This window comes from Cupressus sempervirens, chromosome 7 (assembly GCF_028749045.1).
Source record: "Cupressus sempervirens isolate cs-2001-9-10 chromosome 7, ASM2874904v1, whole genome shotgun sequence".
Classification (NCBI taxonomy): Eukaryota; Viridiplantae; Streptophyta; class Pinopsida; order Cupressales; family Cupressaceae; genus Cupressus; species Cupressus sempervirens.
Genome location: NC_143124.1, coordinates 13,644,141 through 13,664,219, shown reverse-complemented (window position 1 = coordinate 13,664,219; position 20,079 = coordinate 13,644,141). Strand labels below are relative to the sequence as shown.

The following is a 20,079-nucleotide window of genomic DNA, read 5'->3' as shown; positions in this document are numbered from 1 at the left end:
TAAGAGATGAGTCAAGGTTTCAGGTTGTGAGGTTGCAATGGATGGTAGCAATCAAATTCACATGGTTATCACAATCACATGGTTTCAGTGGTAATTAAATCCTTTGGTTGCGAAGCCACGAAACAAGATAACAATCTTCTATGCAATTATCATAGCGTCGCAAATGTTAAAGCTGACTTTCAAATTTGGTTTGCTAAGTCGCGAAAGGTGATCTGGGCGGTTAAGTGTGAAGTGATCACAACATTGCATGTAGTAATGCAATTAAGGGATTTTAGGTGGTGAAAAGTAACCTAGGGCATTCAAATTTTGAATCATCACACCATCGCACAGGTTAAAAGTATCGTATGAATGATAGTTGCAATGGAGTGACAAGGATTAAGATGAAAGGGTTGCCATACTTAAATCGTGATCATTGATAGGAGATCGACGGTGGAGATTTAAATATATTTTGACTGTTGAGATAAAAATTATATGGATTTGGCGCCACCAATGGAATACAAAGGGAATGAAGATTTTCACAAGGTTTCTGAAGTCGCATGAAGATAAATGATTGCCAGGTGTTCTCAGAGGTGCCATGGGTTAGGATCATCGTTGGGAAAGATGCCACACATCCATACCATTTTGTAGACTAGATAATTTCATGTTTTAAACATATTTTCTTTCTATTGTGTGACTGTTGCACTACCATAACTAAGGAATGACAAAAAACTATAAATGTAATTTCTTCTGATAATGAAAAGGTCATAAAACTTGACAGTGAATTGGTCTTGTAGTTCCATCTGCCTGCATTTGTTGTTAAGGTTTTGTTGTTCCACTTAGTTTTAAAATAGTTTCTGTACAAAGAGTTGAAAGACAATTGTGTGTGGCTCTGTTATCACCTTTTGAATTCCATTTCATCATGGTGTTAGTAGTATAAGTAATTCCATTTATTATTCATATATGATTCTATTTCTTCTCTCCCTCTTCTTGTTTTGCTTTGTTAGGGTTAACAATCATGATTGCATAAGTAGAAATAGATTGTAATTAGAAGCTAGATAGAAGTGCTGCAAGATAATTCATGACAAACATTCCATTGGGGGTTGTGAGTTATCCAAATCCATTGTGCTTGAGTTGTTTGTGTCTACAAGCAATTTGGTTAGCCTTTATTGCTCTCAAGTTAAGAGCTTATTTTGTCATAAAGTTTTGATCTAAGAAAGACATATTCATTGCACATCATTGCAAGTCCTAAGAGAGCAATACTTTGTAATTCAAAGGGCAATGATAGAACACATGCGCTAACCCATTTGTTGGTGACATCCTTTTGTTTCTCCAAACCTTGGGTATCAAAAGAGTCAGGTTATAAAATCTAATAGGAGGAAAAACTGTTAACCAACAAATCTACATACATCTCCCAAACTTTGGTCATAGTTCCCATTTTACAAGATTTTAGATAAACTTGGCCTTGTCATCATGTCAAGAGTATATTCATTAACTACACACAACTTGTGTGGAGCTACAACTCATATAGACCATTATGGCCTCAAAACCTAAGACATTCTATTTATTGTTGGAGTGCTCTACCTAGACATTCTTTAGTCAACCAATTGTTGATTTGGGTACAACTTATTCCAAATACATTCTCTCTTCCTCTTCTCGTTTAAACTAAGGGGAAGTGTTCATACCTTTTTATCTTGACTTAAATTCATGTAAGAGTTGGGTATAGAATGCTTAATACTATGCAAGATATGTTTGCAAATCGTAAACACCCAATATGCTTTACTGGAAGCATAACATAAATCAACTATGAAAGAATAAAAATGCAAAAGATATATTAATAAACAACAAACAACATTGAGTGAAATGCAAAAGTGAACAAAAGATTGCACACAATTATGAAATATTTTAATGTTATAATTTGAGATATAAAGTGAAAAATATTTTATATATCCACATCAAAAAAAATCCTCAGGCAACACATCTTTTTCACACCAAAAATATGAGAAAAGATCCGAGGGAAAAGTCTCATGATCACATCTTAAGAATCTATTTTTTTTCATCAAGATAAGATAGAGAGTTTTTAAAAACAATTCTCTAAAATATCAGAGAAACTATCATTTTCAAGATAATTTACTGATTTGAAGATAACAAAATAATAATACACCTTAATAATATCACTAAAGAAATTGACCTATTTGTACGTACATACTAAACATCAAATAGAATAACGAAACTGTCGATGTGTAGTGTTGCAGCCACCGTTGAGTTCAACTTGAGCATACATCTCCTGGGTACATCATATTATCAATGTTTTGTAATGTCTATCAGCCAATCACCCTGCAATCCCACATTGCCATCTTTTCTTTACTCTGCTCGTCCATTTCATATCTGGTATATAGTTTTTTGGTTATTTATAGCATGTATTCAGCATGACGTGTCTTTGTTCTTAACGGGCATGATCCGATAAAGAACACGAAATAAGACAGATCCCATAGCCAGCTGACTTTTCTGGATAAACAACTGGCTAGGTCAACCACAGATGATGCAGACAACGATAGTTTATTTGTGTGAAGTAAACATATTTAGAGTTTATGGCAACTTGATTGCTTAGAGCAACGATGATGGCATATGAAATGAAAAAAAACAGTTGTATAACAATTACAGCAAGCTGCAGGATGTAAACAAAATATTCCATTCTATATTTACTTCTAGAAGCAAAACTCCATTACTAATACCTGAATATGATGCATAGAAGCAAAATCATAAAACAGGGTACACTATAGGTACCTAAATACAAGGCCCTACCATCAACTCCTACTACAAAATTTTATTGCAAATCAGGATAATATAGCTTCATTCTTCCTGAAAATGTTGTAGCTAATACAATGCCATACTAAAACCCTGTAGCGGGAGGATAACATTGGCAAGGCCCATTGTTAGTGAACCAATTCTGTCATGAAAGAGCTAGTGAATTAATGTTTCCTGACTGGACACATAATGAAAATTCAATGAACTTCATTGCAAGGTTCAAATAGCAAAGATCGGATCTCTGTGGCCATTGATTGATTAGCTCGGTATCATGACACAATTAAAGAATTCCTGAACGAAGATAAATAAAATAATGAATCTGCAACTTCTCCACACTGACTGATCAATGAATTGATTAATCTGCTAGACATACTTTCAATCTACAGAGACTCGACTTAAGGCTTTTTAACCTTCAGCCCCTCTGCATTGGCATCAGCAAGAACCATTTGCTTCATGTTAGACGACAGCAATTTCTCCAAAGCATTGACCTCCTTAACCCTCCCTTCCAGATCCACAACCCTGTTCTCAATTCCCTTCGATTTCTCATCCATTCTATCTTCCACCGGGCTCACCAGCTCATCCCGAATAACCCTCTGAATCCTCTGGGACCGAACATACTCATTCTCCTTAATCCATAGATCGGCAAACTCACAGTCCTTCCATGCCTCGAACCAGGGACCCCCTGAAGTATAATGAATTGCCTTAGGAAACCCGTTTTCCTCATCAACCTCATTATGGCCAACTAAAAAATTCCACACAAAGGGAATGGAGCCAATATCATCATCATCCAGCCACATGAATCTATGCAAAAATGCACCAGTCTGAGAATTCACAACATCCGGTGTCAAAACCCTGTTCTTTGGGTGCGAGCAATTGTACAAAACCATGGACGACCAATTCTTCCGAGGGTAAACAGTCTGCACAGCTCCATCCATCTTTGTAGTGCTCTTTGGGGTATAATCATGCTTAACACACATAATTGCATACTTGTCATCTATTAGCTCGGCTAATTCTCTTATATCTGCAGTATAAAGAAAGTCACAGTCCACAAAAACAGCCCAGCCATCGAATCCGGCCAAGAAAGGAGTCAAAAAACGAGTGAAAGAAAACTCTGTGCTTTCTGTCGCGCCACGGCTTCGCCAGTATAGCCCTGCATTGCGCAAATCTGGCTGTTTTATGGGAATGACTTCAACAGGAATTGTTGCGTGCTTCAGGATTGAGTGGCGGCATACTTCGTAGGCCGCATCCTCTCGCGGATCATAGCCTACAAAGACTTTGAGCTTGTTTATGGTTTGCCCGCTCTTTGTCACCACAGGACCGCTCAGTTTGGCGGAGTCCAGCAAATTTTGACTAGAAGAAGGCTTCGAATCGGGTGAACTTGTATTCTTGTCATCATTATCACAAGTATTTGCTAGCGCATGGGAAGACGTGGCTGCTAAACCTAACCCTAACCCAGCGGCCCCGAAGATTAGCTTAAGAGCCAGGCAGCTGGGAACAGAGGCCTGAGATCCTGCGTTTCCTGAACTGTAGAATTGCATCCGCAGCTTGGATCTGGCGGCATTCATGAAGCTTAAAGGCGGCAAGGCTTTTGGCGAGATTTTTCTAATGCAGTGACGGAATAGCGCCATGATTGAAGCCGATCAACAATTCTGAAAGAAACAAAAATATTGCACAACTTAATTAAGCTTAATACACACGCAGTTTCCAACGAAAGATAAAAATTCTTCCAGAAACAAGAAACTGCGTACCCTTGCAATGACCGGAAATGCAAAAAGAACAGAATCAATAAGCCCTATCAGTTTGCATTTTTACAGCTTTGAAATCGACGGAATTAATTTTCGAACGCATACAAGCGCACAGTACACATCTTACACGAATATCCTTCAGAAATGAGAAAACATTTTCATTACAGGAACAAGGAAAACATACACAGCTTATAATTCTGAGGGAATTTTGTCCTCAAGGAACGGTAAACTAGGGCTTTAGAAATCAACTAAAACCAGTGTGCAAAGACCAATGTGCAAGGAGATCTGAAAATTGGGTACTCACTCTTTACTGGTCGATGTTTCTGGAGTCAGCAATCTCACACATTCCATTCAAATGTCGTCCCTTGAATGAAAAAAATCACTCTGAAGTGTAACCCAGTATGGATTCGATCGCCATATCTTCTGGTTTTAAACCCACATGATATTTATTTCTGTCTATGTCGATTAAGGTCTCCTTTGTACCGATCTTAGCGCGTTGCGCCAGCTACGAAAACTGACACGTGGCGTCGAGGAAACCAATGAAGTTCTGCCGCGTGGCCTGAGGATTTATGGGGTCATAAATGGTAACAAGTAATGTCTAACTGTGTGCCAAACATAAGGCGGCTAGAGTAATGCATACGAGACCATGGGCTCTTCACCGACAAACACGTGCATATCATGGATTAACAAGAGTGAATTTAGAAGACAATTTTAATTTCTAGAAGGCTAAACACAATCTCTATGAGATAGCCTCTCAATCAACATATTATTTCTGAAGCTGATTCTTAATTTTAAATTTTAAATTTTTAACTATAATTTTTTTGATAGGTAGATAATAATTTAAAAAAAATATAATTAGAAGGTATCATATTTCAATAAATAAAAATTAATTCCAAAAGTTTAGATATTCTTAATTTTATTTTTAACTTTAAATTGTTAAATTTGTATTCATAGATTGTACATTAGCTAATCATTTCTATTGATTTGTAATTTGAAAATCATACTTAAAAAATATCATTTGAATTTTTAACCTCACAAAAATTAAGAAAGAGTTATGCTTCAATAAAATATGATTTATAAATAATATTATTTAACAAATTACAAATTATAGACTTAATTATAATACATTGTTTCAAAAATAAATAAACTTAATGTAGTATTAATATAATTTTTTTATAAACTTAATTTTAATATATTTATAAATTTATAAAAACTAATTCAATATTCTTACATAATGATAATCAAATATATTTCATTATACATAAATGTTAATCTTTTTGAAAATGTCATGTATTAAACATATAAAATATATAGAACCAATATCAAAATATACATTTTATATCTCTAACTAATATACATGTCTTTAGCTATAGTATTTTTTTAGGCTTTTCACAATAGGCACAGACCCCTACTCTAATAGAGCTCTTGTTAATTTTTAATTTCTTGATGTATCCTTTTTTGAACTTTAAGTTATAAATTAGTTCATTAAAATTTAATTGTAAGTTGATGATAAATGTTTTTAATTTCTTGATGTATTTTTAAAAAAGATTCTTGATGTCTTTTTCCTTAAATTTTAGGTTATGAACTATTAACTTTGATTGCATGAATTGTTGCCCTTTGATGTTTAAAAGTAATTCTTAGATTTTGGGTTTCTCAAAATTGGTTACAATTGATCTATTTTGTGGTATTGTACATTAATTTTTTTGGAACAAAAGAACAAATCGTGTTGGTCAAATGCTCAAGGGTTACAACCATGGGGTGATTATTGTTGTATAAACTTGTAGATGCTTCAAGATGTGCAAAGTGTTTAAATTTTTTGATATATTTTTTTCGTAATTTTTACAAGAATATTGTAGAGATTTATTTTTACTCTAATTTTTTCGTAAGAAAAATAATTTTGCCTCTAGTAAAATTATTGTCGACCAATCAAAAATTAGGAATTGTTGATTGAAAATTAATTTAAATTAAAATAATTTTTAAACCTTTGAAACTCACTAGCTTTTATTGTAAATATTAATTGGGATCACCACTGAGAACGTTAGTTCTTTGCCTATAGATAGGAAGGGACTAATAATAGAACATAAGGAGAAAAATTAATTTAAAAAAAAATTTAATGTCATTGGATTGTGAAAATCTAATTGTTAAGGGGGAGTAAAAATGTGCTCTGCTAGGGTTTGTACGAGAGTTGTTGCTATTGGCGAGAATGATTTAACCAAACAAACATCCACACAAGTTCATTCCCAAAGTGTTTCACGAGGTAATTCGTCTCTTGATATTGTTTTGAATGTCAAGGAATTTGATAGTGCATGTGTATGGTTAGAATAACAAACCTTGATAGGTTATTTTGTGGGTCACACTCATTCTGAAAGCATGCTACAGGAATGGGTTTCCAAGGTCTGGACACCACAGGGCGTCCAAAGCCTTACCAAGAGCATTTTCCTTTTTTTTGCTTTGGCAACCCTATTGAAGTTGAGCATGTGTTTATTTGTGGCCCCTGGTCTGTCAGGTCCTCTCTGCTTGTCCTTTAGAGATGGTCTCATGATTTTTCCATCTCCGATGACATAATAAATTGTTTTTAATAACAACAAAATAAGTTTTCACCTCCAACTTTAGCTTTCTTCTTTTCACAAATTCTCTCTTTCTCATAGCAAGCCTTCAATCTCTTGATTTGTTCTTCTCACAATGCACCATTCTAAGACCACGTTGCACCAGCAACAAACTACCATTCAAATGTTGTTCATCTTTCTTCACAACAATTCGATCAAACACACACTTTTTTTTCCTCACAAGAAATGTGTATACACACTCTGGCACTCCCCCTTGCATAGAGATGCTCAACAAGACACTAATGATGAATGATAGCCAACACTTCAAATCAACACCCCTCTAGACTCTTCTTGCTCTCTAGACTTTTTAACACTTTTCTAATATTTATTCAAATCAACAACAAACACTTCTCTCCTTTGGCTGCAGAAAATAATGTTGGGCATACCCTCCAACAAATACAAACTCCAAGCAAAAATCTTTATTCCAAAACAAAAATCTTGGCTCATATAGATAGATATTTAATAGATACGACTATGCAACACTTCAATACACTAACTGTTGGTCAAAAGAATAGTCTTGACAATTGAGTGTCAACGCACTTAACCATTTTCACTATATATGCCGAGTACACAATGTATGCCAAGCCAGAATTTCAATAGGTGCTGAGCCACAGTTGGTGCCAAGCAAGTTAGAATGTAGTATGTACCGAGTGATCCAGGAAATGATCATGTGTTGAGTAATCCAAAAATGTTCAGATGCCAAGCAATACAAAACATACATGTGCCAAGCAATACAGTGTTTAACAAGTGCCAAGCAAATCGGGAAAGTAATAGATGCCGAGCAATCTAGGAATCAGTTCATGCCGAGCATCAATAATGTAATGAGTGCCGAGTAACTCAGGATTAGCATAAGAGTTTGTGCTATCACAAACCAAGATGTAAACCATTTTTGGAGCCGACTTAGAGAGATTTCGAAGGAGAGAAAGGACAAGGACGAATCATTTACATGCCCTATGCAATCTGCATGCAACCAATCAGAAAAATGGAGAAGGCATGCAACCAATGAGAAAAATGCAAAGTACGAGTGAGAATTTGAGATTCAATATGGATCGTAGATCCATACCTAACCCTAAGTCTTTGCATTCTTTAAAAGGAGGTCAAGAACCCATTGCATATGTGGATGAGAATAGTATATGGGGAGATTATAGCAAAATTTTAATGTGAAGAAGGAAAGACTTAGAGGAACAAAGAAGTAATTTCATATTAAGTTGATTAGAATAGTACAAGAGACAAGGAGCACATACATAGATCAGATCAAGCAAGGATTAGAACAAGAAAAGTAGATCTAGTACTTGAACTCAGTAATTTGAGATTGCATTCAATTAGGTCAAATGTTCTAATACTCTCTCACAATTGTATTAGAGGTTGAAATCCTATATTGATAGGTTAGTTTAACAGCTAGGTAGGAGAACCTTTTGAGAATGTCTTGAAAATCCTATGTATTAGGTGGGTTTAACAACCTATTGTAAATCCTTTAACAAGGTGACACTTCATGTGAGTGTTTTTAAATCTTTTAACCAGGTCACTACTGACATAGTGTAAAGCCTTTAATAGGGTAGGCCTTTCATAGGGCAAACCATTAGAACATTGATTGCTGTAGTGATTTTTGCAGGTGTCATCCCCACCCCAGTTTTACCTTCTTATTCCTAGAGGGTTTTTGGGTTATCAATTTTGGTGTCATGTGTTATTGCATGTGATTGATTTTATGTTCTTTTATATGTTTACATGCATGCAAATTATTTTTCAGTTATATGTTTAAAGGATTAAAAAAGGTGAAAAAAATGTGGTACTTCTGATTCACCCCCCCACCCCCCCCCTCTCAGAAATATTCTTCCCATTTTGAACATTCCAACAATAACCATAACAATCTTGTCATAGACAATTCTTGTCTTTAGCACCAATAACTTTTTAGACACTTCTTTAACTTCCACAACGTGTAAGCTTCTTCATATATGTCTTGTAGTAGCATTCTCATTTCAACTCTGCAAATAACACACTTTGGTGACACTCAATCCATAATAGATAAAAAACACAACTCACTCAATACAGATACAAACATAGCAAATTTCATTCATTCAGAACATGATGATATTATCCTCCTTCAAACTGCCCTCTCTTTACCATATTCTTCTCACTCTCTTCTCTCTCCAAACCCTTGGATCATTTACCATTAGCTCTAATGCCAAGTTAAAAACAATACACAAAGGAGAAATTAGAGGAGAAACCCAAATATGGGCTTTGCAAATCACAAGCCCAATCTATTAATTTATAAGGAGATACATCATAAATGTATAGTGGAAGTTAGTTTCAATATTAATGGTAGACAACTAAAATAGTAAGCACATGTTTATCATGGATGATTGGTCTGTTGGGCAGTGCTTGGATAGTAGAAGATGACTGAGGTGATTGGTTTTTGTGGACAAGATAATTAATTTATCATTCTCACACTTTACCTTCAAGAGGTCAAAGTTATTAGGTTTCTTCTCAAATTAGCTTGCTATGTTATTTGGTTGGATAGTGCCATGTTTTCTGTTGGATACAATTGTTCAATTGTGTGTTGTCTTTGATGTTACAAAAATGTCATATCAGTTATCAGAAAAAGTCTACTAAGCTTAGTTGGTTAACAAGGCAAAAAATAGAGTCTATTGAGCTCAGAAGGTTAGCAAAGAAGGTTTACAATGTCTGCCAAGCGTTCTTAGGTTTTACCTTGTGTAGATAGTTGTTACTGAGCTTTTAAGGTTAAGTTACCGAGCTTACTTGGTCATCAAAGAGAAATATGGCAGAAAATAGTTCTTACCGAGCTCTCATGAACAACGAAGGAAAATAATTCTTACTGAGTTCACTTGGTAGCCAAAGGATTTTGTAGATATTACAATGTTAACCGAGTTGAGACGGTTAACTCAAAAAATTATTTTTGGAGCAGTGTTTACCAAGCAAGGTCGGCCAATGAAGGATTTCATTATTTTGTGAAATAAAGTTTATTTGTTTAATGTAATATTTGTAGCCAATTGATGTATGGTTTATTGGTAAATGTAACTTGTGAATAAGCCGACTTGATAATCTGAATGGTATATATAAGAGGTCAAGTTGCGAATTCTAAGTGTGTGGTGGATTTGATGTGAAATGAATGTGACAAAGGACTGATTGTTGTGAGAGTGAATTTTGAAGGATGATCAGAGATCATTGAGGAGTAGCAAAGCTATATTTGATCAAGGAGAATCTATTGGTGGAAAATAGAGATCTGTAATCAGCAAATTCAGTTGCATCATATTTAGGTCAATTCATTGTTACTTTCTAACCATTGTAGCAGTGATTTCAAAATCTCTTAATAGAGTTGGTTTAGTAGCCATTTTGTAAATTCTCTAACAAGGTGACAGTTCAGTTGAATTGTTCTAAAGACATCTAGCAAGGCCACTCTTAACAGGGTGATTGAATCCTCTAACAGGGTCACACCTAAAAGTGTGTTTTGTAATCTTTAACCAGGTTGGGTCCTAACAGGGCTCACTTCAGAAGAGTGAAAATTGGTAGCTAGTTACTTGGTGGTTTTTCCCATATTGGATTTTCATGTTAAATCTGGTGTCTTTTGTGTTCATGTTATTTATTTTTGCATGCATGTTAATAATTATGAATGCTTGAAGACCAGTAACAGATTAATCTATTGAATTACAACATTTTGGGAAGTGTTTACCAAGTATCAACAATAACTAGTTATTTAAGACATCTAAGGGATCTGGATTTTTTTTTGTAGTAACTGATTCACCCCCCCTCTCAGTTATTCCATCTATAATTCCAACAATTGGTATCAGAGCTTTTGGTGCTTTCAAGAAAAGATTTCAAGGATCTAAGCCAAAAATCAGGATGTCTTATAAGAGAGAAATTCCAAGACTTAACAGGGACAACTTCTCAACATGGCAGGGGTTGATGAGACTTCATCTAGCTTCTATTGGTGATATAGGGTTGAAGTACCTTGATGAAAAATATGTAGAACCTGCTAGTACATTATCTATCAATGATATTGCTGAAAAGAAGACTCACAACAACATGATGATAGATATTGCATCTGCCCTAAGTTATGAAGAATTTGATGACATCAAAGATTGCAAAACTGCCTTTGAAATGTGGAACAAGCTGAAAGAGATCTATGGAGGTGATTATAATGTGAGAAGAGCCAAAGTAGAAAGTTTGAGAGGTTAATTTGATCAAATGAGGATGAGAGAAGATGAAAACATTGCAAAATATGTTGAAAGAGTTAAAGCATGTGTTAGTGCCATCAAAGCATCTAGAGGAGATATCAAGGAGGAAACAATTATAAGTAAAGTTCTTAGAACACTACTTCCCATTTATGCAATTCAAGAAAGAAGATGTGAAGCAAATCATAAGATAAATTTAGAGACCATTGTTGGAAGATTGACTACACTTGAGCTAGATAACTATGATAATTATGTTCCAGTTGCTAGGAACGTTGAATCAACATTTGAAGCCAAGCTTTCACTCAAGGAGAAAGGCAAAAAGATAAAGGATTCTCAGTTAGACAGTGATGAAGAATCAAAACAGAGTTCAGACAGTAATCTTGAGGTGGTTGAAGCTCTACTAGCAAGCAAATATTCAAAAGGGAAAGCAAAATACAAAGGTAAGCTTCCTCCAATATGTTTTTCTTGTGAAGAAATTGGACATATTGCTGCTAGGTGCCCAAATAAGTAGAACAAGGATGAGGAGAAAGGTCACAAGTGCAATGGCAAGAAAGACTTCAAATCATTCAAGGACAAAGGTAAGAAAACATGCTTCATAGCTAAAGATTCTAATGATTCTGATGATGAAGAAGAAGATGACATTGTTTACATTGCTATAAAGGATGAGTTTGATAATGATGAGGAAATGACACTTATTTCTCATATAAGTAAAAATGATACATGGATTATAGATAGTGGTTGTTCTCCTCATATGACTGGTGATAAAACTAAGTTTGAACATTTTGAAGATTATGATGGTGGCAGTGTAAGGTTTGGCAATAATGAACCCTGCATAAAAGTAAAAGGAAGAATCTCACTAACCAAAGAACTTGTATGTGATAATGCATATTGGATAGAAGGACTAATACACAATCTGTTAAGTGTGGCACAACTAATCAATAATGGATTCAAAGTGGAATTCATGCATGGAAAAGCAAGACTACTAGATGGTAAAGGAAAGCTGATTGGATTAGGCACTCAAACAAAAGGTAACTTGTTTTATCTTGAACTTGGTGAATGTTCATGTTTTATTGCTCAAGTTGAAGAAATTTGGTTATGGCATAAGAGGTTGTGTCATGTGAACTTTGATAATTTGGTGAAAATAAGTAAATTTAGGAAAGTAAGAGGCATTCCTAACATAAAGAAACCTGAGGTTGGTCTATGCAAGAATTGTCAAATTGGAAAGATGGGAAAGACTAGCTTTAAAAGCAAAAACTATCAATCTGAAGAATTTTTAAAAATTGTGCATACTGATTTATGTGGACCTATTAGAATTGAAAGTTATACTGGTGAAAATTTCTTCATTCTTTTTGTTGATGATTACTCAAGAATGATGACTGCCATGTACCTAAGAAATCATAAGCATTTGAAAAATTCAAATGGTATTTGGCTAGAGTAGAAAAAGAAACAGGAAAAAGACTGAAATGTTTGAGGTCAGACAAAGGTGGTGAATTCATTTCACATGAGTTCAATAACTTTTGCATTGATAGGGGAATCAAAAGACAAGTTTTAACACCTAGAACTCTTGAACAAAATGGAATAGCTAAAAGAAGGAACAGATCTATCATGGACTATGCAAGAACCTTAATGATTGAAAAGAACATTGCTATCAAATATTGGATTAAGGAAGCTATCAACACTGTAGTTCATACCTTGAATCGAGTACAATTGAAGAAGGACTCATTCAAAACTCCCTATGAGTTATGGTATGGCTACAAACCAAATGTAAGTTAGCTAAAATATTTGGAAGCAAATCTTATATTTTGAAAGAATATAGAAAAGGTAAATTTGATGTAAAGGGTGATGAAGCAATATTTTTGAGATATTCTTTCAAAAGTAAAGCATATAGATGTTTGAATATGTCTACTCACAAAGTCATAGAAAGTGCACATGTGAAAGTTGATGAGTTTGCAAAAAGAACTAAAGAATAAAGAAAAAGGGAACTAGAAGATTACAAGAGATTTGTTTACATTGAACTTGATACAGTGCCAGATACACTTGTCAATTAGGAATCTTCAACTCTCGAGTCTTTAGTAACTGAGTTGTAGGAAGTTCAAATCGAGCCAATACCTACCAAGCTCTAAGGATCCAAGTTGCAAATAGAAGCTACTAAATCAATGACTATCGAGCCCGAGCAACTAGAACCTGAAGCTGAAGTGAAAGAGGATGAAAATACAAAATGTTCAAAAGGAAAGGAACTTGTATTAGCTAAGTATGTCAGGAGGCATCATGCACTAGATCAGATCATTGGAGATAAATCTGAAGGAACAATGACAAGAAGTAAGTTGAAAGGCACTTGTTTACTTGCTGATTTTGAACTTAGAAATGTCAAAGATGCACTAGAAAATGAAAGTTGGATTGAAGCTATGAATGAACATATAGAGAAGATAGAGAAAAAAATGACATGGAATCTTATGCCTAGGCCTAAAGACAAAAATGTGATTGGAACTAAGTGGGTATTTAGAAATAAGTTAAATGAAGATGGTAAGGTGTCAAGGAACAAAGCTAGAATGGTATGCAAAGGATACTCTCAAGAAAAAGGTCTAGACTATAGAGAGACTTTTGCTTCTGTTGCAAGATTGGAAGGTGTTAGAATCTTACTTGCATATGCTGCATACAAAGGATTCAAAGTTTATCAAATGGATGTCAAGTCAACATTTCTCAATGGTATACTGGATGAAGAGGTTTACATTGAACAGCCTGAAGGTTTTGTCAATCCTGACAAGAAGGACATGGTCTGGAAATTGCATAAAACTTTGTATAGTCTGAAGCAAGCCTTGAGAGCATGGTTGAAAGACTGCACAACTATCTTATTCAGATTGGTTTTCAAAGAACTAATGATAATAGTAGCTTGTATATCAAGGAAGGACTAGATAATAAGATTGTTTTGGCAGAAATATTTGTAGATGATACTTTATTCATAGGAAATGATGATCTTTGCAAAGAATTTTTAGAACAAATGAACAAGGAATTTGAAATTTCAATGTTTGTTGAGATCAAATTCTTTGTTGGTCTTCAAATTCAGCAGAATAAGAATGTCATCTATATTAATCAATCTAAATACATCAAGGAGATACTAGAAAAGTTTGGTATGGAAGACCACAAACTAGTTAGGACTCCTACGTGTACTGGATTGAAACTTACCAAGGATAATGAATCAAAGGAAGTGGATCAGACATTGTATAGATCTATGATTGGAAAGTTACAGTATGTAGTGCATACAAGACCAGACATTGCTCTTGTAGTTGGTATTGTAGCAAGATTTTCAACAAAACCAAAAGAAAATCACATGATGGCAATCAAAAGGATCATGAGATACTTGAAAGGAACTGAAGATTATGGATTTTGGTACAAACTTGGAGGAAATCTAGATTTAAAAGTGTTTACTAATGTAGATTGGGCAAGAAACGTTGATGACAAAAAAAGTACAAGTGGAGGAGCTTTCTTTCTTGAAAAGAGGTTGGTTTCTTGGACAAGTAAAAAGCAAAACTGTATATCCTAGTCCACAATAGAGGCTGATTATGTTGCTGCAATAGTAAACTGTTCAAACAATTATTGGAAGGTATGAAGGAAAAAATTAAAGAACTTATTGTTATGTTCTGTGACAATACAAGTGCAATTAACATATCCAGGAATCCAGTGATGCATTCAAAAACCAAGCATATTGCTATAAAGTATCACTTTGTCAAAGAATTGGTGCAGGATAAGGAGATCAGATTGGAATATGTCCATACAAAGGAACAAATTATTGACATATTCACAAAGCCTTTACCTAAGGATGCATTATTATATCTAAGAGGTAAGTTGGGGGTCATTCTCTTATCTGAAGCTCACTAAAATATCGTTTTAGTGATGCATCATCAAGAACAGAATTGAAGATCTATCGGTTGATGTAGCAAAGAAATGAAGACATTGCATATGAATCAGTACTTATGGTACATTGAATTTCATTTAAGTTTGAAGTTGTGTTGTCTTTGGCATGTGTTGTCAAAGAGGGAGAATTTACTGTCACATCTTTCTGAAATTTGTAAGAAGAAGAGAGTTTATGTAAGAGGGAGAGATTACTATGAAAGAGGGAGATTACTATATTTGAGAAGTTTTGTGGATTGAAATGAAAGAAGTTAAAGAATTTTGTCAGTGAAGACTTGTTTTCAAATTTCATTCTACTATGACATGTTGTGTTGCCAGCAATGCCAAAGAGGGAGATTGTTGGATACAATTGTTCAGTTGTGTGTTGTCTTTGATGTTACACAAATGTCATATCAGTTATCAAACAGAGTCTACCAAGCTCAGTTGGTCAGCAAGGAAAAAGATAGAGTCTACTGAGCTCAGAAGGTTAGAAAATAAGGTTTACAATGTCTACCAAGTGTTCTCAAGCTTTACCTTGTGTAGACAGTTGTTACCAAGCTTTCAAGGTTAAGCAAGACAATTCAATGTCTACCAATCTTACTCGATCATCAAAGGGAAATATGGCAGAAAATAGTTCATACTGAGCTCTCATGAACAACGAAGGAAAATAGTTCTTATAGAGTTCACTCAACAGCCAAAGGATTTTGCAGATATTACAATGTTAATCGAGTTGAGACGGTTAACTCAGGAAATTGTTTTTGGAGTAGTGTTTATCGAGTAGGGTCGGCCAATGAAGGATTTCATTATTTTTTGAAATAAAATTTATTTGTTTAATGTAATATTTTTAGCCAATTGATGTATGGTTTATTGGTAAATGTAACTTGTTAATGAGCTCACTTGATAATCTAAATGGTATATATAAGAGGTCAAGTTGCAAATTCTAAGTGTGTGATGGATTTGATGTGAAATGAATGTAAAGAAGACTGATTGTTGTGAGAGCGAATTTTGAAGGATGATCAGAGATCATTGAGGAGCTAGAAAAGCTATATTTGATCAAGGAGGATCTATTGGTGGAAAATAGAGATCTATGATCAACAAATTCAATTGCATCATATTCAAGTCAATTCATTGTTACTTTCTAATCATTGTAGCAATGATTTCAAAATCTCTTAATAGAGTTGGTTTACTAGCCATTTTGTAAATCCTCTAACAAGGTGACAGTTCAGTTGAATTGTTCTAAAGACCTCTAGCAAGGCCACTCTTAACAAGGTGATTAAATCCTCTAACAGGGTCACACTTAAAAGTGTGGTTTGTAACCTATCATCGGGTTGGCTCCTAACAGGGCTCACTTTAGAAGAGTGAAAATTGGTAGCTAGTTACTTGGTGGTTTTTCCTATATTGGGTTTCCACATTAAATTTGGTGTCTTTTGTGTTCATGTTATTTACTTTTGCATGCATGTTAATAATTATGAATGCTTGAAGACTAGTAACAAATTAATCTACCGAGTTACAACATTTTGTGAAGTGTTTACCGAGTATCAACAATAACTAGTAATTTAAGACATCTAAGGGATCTTGATTTGTTTTTGTAGTAACTGATTCACCCCCCCTCTTAGTTATCCCATCTATAATTCCAACAATTTTCTTCCCAACATGAGGCTAGCTGAGGTGGTGTAGTTACTCTTCTCTCCCCCCATTTACTTTATTTAGTTATTTTGCATGGTTCTGACCCCATGTAGAGGATTGTTTGGATTTTTTTGTCTTTTCAAAATCATTCTTTTGGTATTGTTAATGTTTGTGCTCCCAATGATGCAATAGAGTGCTCACACCTATGGTGATGGTTGATCCACCACCTGCCACTTGGGTTTTTTGTGGGGACTTCAATATGGTTGAGTTGGCTACTGATGAGGAAGATAATTTTCCTTTTCAATGGCCAATTAGCAAAAGAGAAGCCTAGTTCTACATGTGCAACAAGCTAGGCCTTTTTGATCTCAATGTTGACCATCATTGGTCTAGTGGGGTTTGGCATACTTGGTCCAATTTTTGAGTGGGCCTTGACAGGGTGTTTAAGAGGTTGGACCAGGCCATGCTTATGGCTTAATCCTTCTTTTATTTTTCTTAGGAGAGAGAGTTACTCATCACCCCTTTATTGGATGTGACATTATAAAATCATTTCCCCACTCTTTTTTCTATTATCTAGCACATAGCCTAACCCCATATTTGTAGAAATTAGTTTTATCTCAATACTTCCCTGCTGTCACATCTGTCCATCATTGCTCACATTCTTCATGTTTATATCCTTGAACCTAGGCCCCACACCTCAATAGGGTGGATTCAATGGTGGAATGATGTCATCATCTGTATTGTGAGATTTCTTTGCATTTACAAGCAACAGTTGGCCAAGTACTGCAGTCGATCTTATACAACCACCATAAAAGATCTTCGTATGACTTCTGAAGCTCTTACCAAGAATTCATTTTATATAGAATTAAAGATTCGGTTTTCCAATATTCATCACTAGAAACAAGTTGTAGATAGTTATGCTGCTCATGGAGCTCAGATCAAGTGTATCAAGAAGGACTAGCAAGTTTTTTTGATATGCCTAATATCCTCTAAGCTTTTGTGTGCCACTATGAAAAGGTTTTCACTATGTAGGATCCTTCTGTTGTGTGTGACCAAGCTCTACAAGCTTGTGTAGCTGCCATTCCTAATAGGCTTGCCTATGATAAGTATGCCTTTTTTGAGCAGAAGTTTACACTTGTTGATCTCAAAGAGGCTATCTTCTCCATGGCTGATGATAAAGTCCCTGGGTTGATGGCTTCCCTTGTGAATTTTGCAAGGTCTTTTGGCATGATATTGGTCCTGATCTACATAAAGTATATCTTGAAGCCTACAATGCTCATTGCTTAGGAAATATAATCAGTAAGGGAAATATTAAGTTCATACCTAAAGCTAGGGATCTGGAAGACATATGCAACTAGAGGCCCATCACTCTATTGAATGACTCTTACAAGATCATTGCCAAGGCACTCCCCTTAAAATTAGGCATCTCCTACCTCAAATTATTTTCCCTAAACAAACTGGCTTCATTAAATTCTAGATAATATTATTGCTGTTTGGGAAGGTATGGAATGGGCTCATCAGTCCAAATAGCAGGCTTTGCTTCTTAAGATTGACTTTGCTAAAGCTTATGACCAAATTGAATGGCCTTTCATTTTGGCCATGTTACAAGCCCTGAGGTTTGGTCTTATCTTTTTGCAGTCACTTCAAATGATTTTTGGGGATGCTTCTTCTTGTATCCATCAATGGATGATAATTTGAAGCTTTTAGGCTTTTCACATCTATTCGTCAAGGCTATCCTTTGGTGCCTTCACTTTATGTTCTGGCTACTAAAGGGTTTGGTTATCTTCTTGCCAATACCATTTCTTGGGGCCTCATGCATGGCATCTCCCTCCCTAATTCCACTATGCAACTTGTGAATGGCCATTTTGAGGATGATTCTTTCCTCACCCTTCTTGAAGATGAGGACAATATTGCTAATACCTTGCAATGCTTGGATAAATTATGTCTTGCCTTAGGGTCTGCTATTCAATGACATAAGGCCCTCTTCTACAGATAGTATTTCTTGCCTGACCCCTAATGGTTTGAACACTATCAATGGAAATGGGTGCAACATGGAGATTTTTTTTCACTTTTTGGGCATCCCCTTTGGTTTTCAAGCCTCCCTTATGGAGTTGTGGAATGTAGCCCTTGCTTGGATTGAGAAGAAGTTGGAATAGTAGATCACTAAACTACTTTCCCTTGTTGGTAAGTTTCAGATCTACACAAAGGTGTTGGTTTCTATTGCATGTGTATTATTCCTCTTGTTGGGCTCTTTCAAAAGCTTTATACTTCAAGCTTAAGAGTCTTTAGAGGGACTTCCTCCAAGCCTTTGATGCTTCACATGATGACTTTCACTAAGTGGCCTAGGATTTTAGTTTTCTTCCCAAAGACTTCGGTGGTCTTGGACTACTTTCTACTCAAAACCAAGGCATTTTCCTTTGTGCTAAGTGGGTCATTCGAGCTCTCACCAATGATGAGGCTTGGAAATTTTTTTGTCCTTTCACTACATTTCTTCTGGCTTTTTCAGTTAACCAGCAAGCTTGGAAGGGGATTGGTTTTCAAAACCTTCTTGTGACCACTAAACTGATGCAAATTCATGCCACTTTTGTTGTTATTTTCTTTTAGAAATCCTAGGAAGCTATTGAGCCTCAATTTCGCTGGGTAGGTGATGGGTTCAAAGATGGGCTCTCCATGGACAATTAAAACTTATGGTGGTCTCCTTTGTTTGCTACCCAAGGTTTTCCTCTAGCCAAAATTCAAGGAGTAGTACTTTGCATTTGTTTAGATAGGGAATCAATACACTCAAAGATCCCTTTTCTAGAGTTACTATGAGTCTTTGCTCATGGGAGGACCTAAAGGTGTAGTCCTAGCTTAATCGTCTGGATCAATGGATAGTTGATCTTCTAATTTATGTGATGCCTCCTCATATGTTGCACAAGCTTGGTATTCAGTCATCTCGCCCATGGTGGAAGGATTGGAAGTGGTACCTTGCCACTCCTCTAACTAGTTATAAACCCAAACTAGGTTATCGGTGGCTGGTTCCCCACCTTCCTATGGTTGAGATCCTCAACTAGCATTGGCATTTGCAGTCATCTCACATGCCTTGGAGTTTTAGATTTTCCATGGTTTGGAAAGCTATCATGAAGCCAAAGCTAGCTCACTTTTCCTAGTGTATTCTCTTCCAGGGGTTTCCTTTGGACCCTCAACTTTGACATTTGGCCATCCTAGACCCCATGTGTCCTTTTTGTGGGCATTCATAAAGCT

The 20,079-nt window shown here is 35.5% G+C and overlaps 1 protein-coding gene across 2 annotated transcripts; it reads right to left on the bottom strand.

The window, feature by feature from the left end:
• Nucleotides 1-2,654: 2,654 nt before the first annotated feature.
• LOC149545166 (protein CDI-like) lies at nucleotides 2,655-4,947 on the bottom strand. Of its 2 annotated transcripts, XM_089790547.1 has the most exons (3): nucleotides 4,834-4,947; nucleotides 4,533-4,665; nucleotides 2,655-4,433 (listed from the first exon to the last, which is right to left on the bottom strand). In XM_089790547.1, exon 3 carries the CDS (start codon nucleotides 4,410-4,412, stop codon nucleotides 3,180-3,182), a length of 1,233 nt encoding a protein of 410 aa, XP_089646673.1. In that variant the 5' UTR covers nucleotides 4,413-4,433; nucleotides 4,533-4,665; nucleotides 4,834-4,947; the 3' UTR covers nucleotides 2,655-3,179. The 2 variants fall into 2 exon arrangements, with proteins under 2 accessions (XP_089646673.1, XP_089646672.1); XM_089790546.1 differs by lacking the exon at nucleotides 4,533-4,665.
• Between the last annotated feature and the right edge of the window lie 15,132 nt (nucleotides 4,948-20,079).

What these genes read in the sequence shown, in the direction of transcription:
- LOC149545166 (XM_089790547.1), bottom strand. Translation starts at nt 4,412, where the DNA reads ATGGCGCTATTCCGTCACTGCATTAGAAAAATCTCGCCAAAAGCCTTG.